The sequence below is a fragment of the Haplochromis burtoni genome, unplaced genomic scaffold (assembly GCF_018398535.1).
Source record: "Haplochromis burtoni strain Fernald_Lab_line unplaced genomic scaffold, NCSU_Asbu1 Contig_214, whole genome shotgun sequence".
In the NCBI taxonomy this organism is placed as follows: domain Eukaryota; kingdom Metazoa; phylum Chordata; class Actinopteri; order Cichliformes; family Cichlidae; genus Haplochromis; species Haplochromis burtoni.
Window position 1 is genome coordinate 540166 of NW_024582575.1, and position 5243 is coordinate 545408.

The 5243-nt window shown below is 44.6% G+C and overlaps 1 protein-coding gene across 1 annotated transcript; it reads left to right on the forward strand.

Moving 5' to 3' along the window:
- Nucleotides 1-1047: 1047 nt before the first annotated feature.
- On the forward strand, nt 1048-3523 carry ppp1r3cb (protein phosphatase 1, regulatory subunit 3Cb). Its single transcript, XM_005937020.2, has 2 exons — nt 1048-1256; nt 1553-3523. The coding sequence occupies exons 1-2, from the start codon at nt 1243-1245 to the stop codon at nt 2574-2576; spliced, it is 1038 nt and encodes a 345-aa protein (XP_005937082.1). The 5' UTR covers nt 1048-1242; the 3' UTR covers nt 2577-3523.
- The last annotated feature ends 1720 nt before the right edge of the window (nt 3524-5243 follow it).

A 5243-nucleotide genomic window follows, 5' to 3' on the forward strand; every position in this document is an offset into this window, starting at 1 on the left:
GGGGAGGTCAGTCTGGGTGACCCAAAACAATTGTCTAAAACAGCAACATGTCAAAGCTCTCAGAGATGTCACAAATGCTGTTTTGGCCAATATCCTGTTACTGATGACACAATAAATAAAGTTTACGCTCAAACAAGGATTACCAGACTTGTGTCGACACAATCAGCTTATGGACATCACAATAACCGCACGCGTCACAGTGCTGTGATTTAAATCTTATATTGTTTGCTGTCACTCTTTTCTTTTCTCTCTTTGGCTTTGCCTCAGGCAAAAAGCCCCGAGCCAAAAATCACCCACTTGCAGGCCTCACCTCGGATAATTCAAGTTACTATAATCGACCTTGCAACTGTTGGTGCCTCAGGTTTGATGTGTGACGTTCTTACCTTGCACTAATTATTGTGCCTGTGTCACAGCAATGTACCCACACAGTCTGAATGCAGCTTTTCTGTTAGCTGACATTAAAAAACAACGACAGCACCAAAGAGCTTCAGAACCACTTGGAAACATCACTACAGATTTGTCCATCTGTTATACCCAGCCTGTTTCAGGCTTTGACATTGTGCTCTCTGATTGAAATTCTGGGTCAAAAGTACCAAACACTGTGAGACGGTGCCTTGCAACAACACCTTTCCAATTTGCTTGTATTCTGTATTATATAAAAATATATTACAAAGGATCCCTGTGTTGGATTAAACAAGCCAAATATCGGTTTCAAGATTCCTCTCGGTGCGTTTGCTCTTACACGAATAACCCTGCTGTGGCGTGTAAAGGGAATCCCAGTCATGATAAGGAGGAGCCACAGGGGATATGCTGCACTCTGCAGTGAGTAGTCATCTCTAACACCAGCAGGGGTCCATCATGTTTCTCAAATAGCAGCTGAGGCAACAGGCAGAGGCATCTCAACCATGAGGCCCATGCAGGCCCACACGCCCCTATCAGCTGGCTGACAGCCAGGTCAAACTCAAGCTGATTGGCTGACTTAGATTTCCACTTACTTCCCATTGGTTGTTTCAGGAACCATATGACTGAATATGCTAATTGTCTCTATGTGGCAGTTGAAATCCCTGAGAGCTGAGCAGCACAGGCACTGAAAGGGAGGAAGAGAGCGAGACAGTAGGAAGAAGAGGGGGAGTGACTGCAGCATGCACTCATAGGAAAAGCTGCTCTGCAAACTGCAAAAGTCAAACTGAGAACTTTTAAAAACCGACTTTTCTTTTTCTTGGAGCCTTCTATTTTTATTCCATGAGTGCTACAAGGTAAGCCTAGCTGACAAACAACAAGGAAAACATAAATAGATGCGTCGCTTTTTTCACTGTGCATAAAGTTAAGCTATTTAGAAACTGGATGGATTTTACAACCATTTTTGGCGACATGCTAACAAGTTTTATCAAACTAGAGCTGAAAGCTGATAAGTTAAGCGATATTTGTTTGGATTAGGCATCATTCTAATGTCGCCTGTCTTCCTCTTTTCATCTCCCTGAAACTTTCTCTAACTCTCTGAACTTTTATCCTCTCCCTCATCACCTCTCCTTCCCCCTTTTCCCTCCGTCAGTGTGCTCAGATCTTTCAGTCCATCAGCGATGCCCGGCCCAGTAATGCCGATGGATGTGGCTATGCGGTTCTACATCAGCCATTCTCCGCCTCCTCTTCGAGGCTTCCTCAGCCACTACGAGGACCTGCAGAGGGCCAAGAACCGGGTGAACCGGTCCAGCACCCATAACCGCAAACAGCAGCTCTACAAACCTCTGCGACCCTGCCTCAGCAACCAGCAGAAAGATGACGGTAACTGCGTGGGCTGGAACAACAGCAAGGCCAGCAAGAAGCAAGTGGTGTTTGCAGACACAAAGGGCATGTCGCTCACCGTCATCCACGTCTTCTCCAAATTCGATGATGAGCCGTATCAAAGCAAGCACCTGGACGCAATCGCAGATGAGCTGCAGTTCGACATGACAGACCTTGAAACGGCTACAATGGATCTAAAGATCAGCTCGGTTCGCAGCCTGGCGTTAGACTTCAAGCAGCCCTCGGCCGACTACCTGGGCTTCCGGAACCGCCTGATCCAGAACTCGGTCTGCTTGGAGAACTGCTCCCTGCAGGAGCGCTCGCTCACGGGCACCATCAAGGTCAGGAACATCGGGTTTGAGAAGACAGTTGTGGTGCGCGTCACTTACGACTCGTGGGTCAGCTTCACCGACATCGACTGCACCTTCATGAACAACGTGTACAGCTCCCAGGACAACGACACCTTCGCATTCGTCCTGGAGCTGCCCTGCTTCATCCCGCCGCATAATCGGGTGGAGTTCTGCATCTGCTTCAAAACCCAGGGTCAGACCTTCTGGGACAATAATGACGGCAAGAATTATGCGCTCAAGCACATCGGCTGGAACGGAGAGGACCTGAACACTCGGCCCTCCCTCGGTTCTGCTGAGCAGAAAAAGTCCCCAGAGCAGAAAAATGAGGGGGTCAAGTTAGTGGAGCTCGAGTTCGATCAGTTCGGCAGCCCACGCATGTCCAGCGGACTGTTTCCCGGCTGGCAGAGCTGGGGTCAGATCGATAACACAGTGCCTTATTGGTGAAACCTGCGGCATGTTTGCTGAACTGGCATTAAGCAGAAGAACACAAACAGACATTGACAGGGCATTCAGTACGAATCCAGCTGTGGGTTGACTCGCAGCCAGAGACTAAACTGAAGCAGTAATGTTCTCAACTGACCTGGTTTTTGCTGTAACGATTGAGGACAATGATGAATGATTGATGAAATATGGGTGGAGAATGACGAATATTTCGGGTTTCCTGTTGTAAAATATTCATGTGCCTTCTCATTGTGCCTGCCCACTAAAATACAAATTATTTGTACAAGCCAAGATAAATGGGGAGCCTCCTTTGGAGGGCCTGACGGATTGGGTAACATAAGCACTGATTGAGATGTCCCTAATAATGTGATATCTGTAAATGGAGCTGATCAAGTCCTTCATATTGAAGGGGGAAATATGGGGAGCGCATGGCGCAATTATGCTTCTCTACTACAGAAAACACAGTTGATTCATTGCTAATGAAAAATGCACACTAAACGTTTGGACATTAAAAATGGCTAAACTTTAATATTTAAGACATGCCGCCCTTTCTTTCCCTCCATGTAAATTGCACATATTTGTCTGCTAAAATGTTTGAGTGGTAATATGATGGAAGTGAGCTGCTATTGTGTCTCAAGAAAAGTCGCTGCATGTGAGTGGTTGCTTCAAACTGGGGAGAAGTTTGGAAACGTCTGTGGTTCTGGTATGTTAAGAAAGAAATGATGTAAGAGCGAATGTTTGCTTTTAGAAGTGCAATTCTTGAAGATGAGTGTACAGTATGTGTGGCTGGAATCAAGAATTTTCTGTTTTGAAACAGCTTATGTATTTTCTTCACTGAAGAAAGCTCTGTGCCCGGCCTTCTGTGTATCACTTGAAGGCGTGTGTTGCCGACGCGCACCACGTCGTTATGTATTTCCTTTTTGAAATAAATTTCTATATTTGTGCTAAAATGTTACGAGTCCAGACCTGTCTTTGAAACAAACGCTGGTAGCTTTTTACACGTGTTGGGGAAAAACATAATCCCAGTAGCTTCTCTCTGGTTTTGTTTACAGTCAGTCTTTCATGCAATTACACTGAAGACTCCTAAAAACAAGGTTTACATGCTAACAAGTATAAAGTATAGTCTGCTTGTGAGCAGCATGCACCGCAGGAATTCAAACCCTCAACTCAAATGATTAATGGGCTTGTTTTAAATATCTCATAAATATTATTAATAGTTGAATACTTTATTCTTCCAATTACATAACTGATGTTTGTAAACACAGCAGCAAAACAAGCTTGTGTTTACAAACATTTGAGATGAATCATTTATGTGTGCCTATACCGGGAGTGGGCGGGGCTTTTATTCAATCAAAACAAGAAGGGAAAGTACGGCAAGACTTTATTATATGCAACAGAGTAAATAGTCCTGCTGAGCTACAGATTTTCTTCTATAGTTTTACTTTAAAAATCCATCTCTGTCACATCAGATGGATTTAACACAGGTCTGAATGGCCGGAAGGCTTTTAGTCGGTATCATGTCACCTGCATTCACTAAAAATCTTCCCATAGAGACAGTTTAGTTAAAGCCGGCTTAATCATAGTGACCGGTCAGTCCTCACTGATCTACACAATGCATTCGTCCATGCATTATGTCCCACGTGCAAGTTTCAGTTTCAGATAACAGCTTCCTTAATTTGATGAGCTGCGTTCAGGACGTGTGACTTGCTCCACAGATTTCAGATGCGTTTCTTGTACATTCGGAGTGACTACAAACAGAACACGCCTCAGCTGCCTGCAGGAATTTAGGCTTTATTTCGCTTCCCTCGTTTCACTTGTCCGTGCGGCTGCTCGTGCTGGATTCATATTCAGCAGGAAGAATGGTGACCGGCTGGCATGCACAAAGGAAAGTCCTCGGGCTGGATCAGGGTGAAGCCGGAATATTTTCTCTCTTTATCACGCTTTAACTCTTGGAGTGCATCTTTAGCTTTCATGTGTATAGCTTTTACATAAGAAAACTCTCTACTCAAAGCACGATACAGTACCGTGACATACCATGGATGAAGACAATGATGTTTTTACCCCATGACTCATCAAATTATCGTTATCCAGTTGTACTTATTGTAGCTTATCCTCCTCAAAACGTATCCAAGTGTTCCTCAGACTGTTACTGGAGGCCTAGGTGATCCTATCCGGAGTGAGTTTCTGGTTATACACCGTGTTTCTGAAGTGTTCCAGGACAAATGCTTTATATTTTGTTCTAAATTTAGGAGAAAATGCAACCTTGTGAAGTGTGAAAAACTCTTTATAAGACGTAGTTTGTCAGATTTCTTGAAATCCTTTATGTTCGTAATGAAACAATCTGAAACAAACTGAGTGGATGTGTGAACTCAAGCCCACTCTGCATGGACATGTACTGTGTGGAGCTTTCTTTTTCTTTGTGCTGAGTGATCTGTGCAGATTTCACTTTGACCTTCACTGTTGAATCTGACCTGGGGGTCTCCTTAAGAATCACCACCCTGCTGCTGCATTTCTCACTGTGGGCTCAACTGCATAAAAATTGAAAAGCTGATCCAGTATCAGCTTGAGACGACGATTTGATCGTGAAGTCAACCTGGCTTTGGGCTTCAGCTCTCCTCCACCTGCTGGCACGTGGATCCGCATTCCTTTTAAACCTGTAATTTCCTGAAG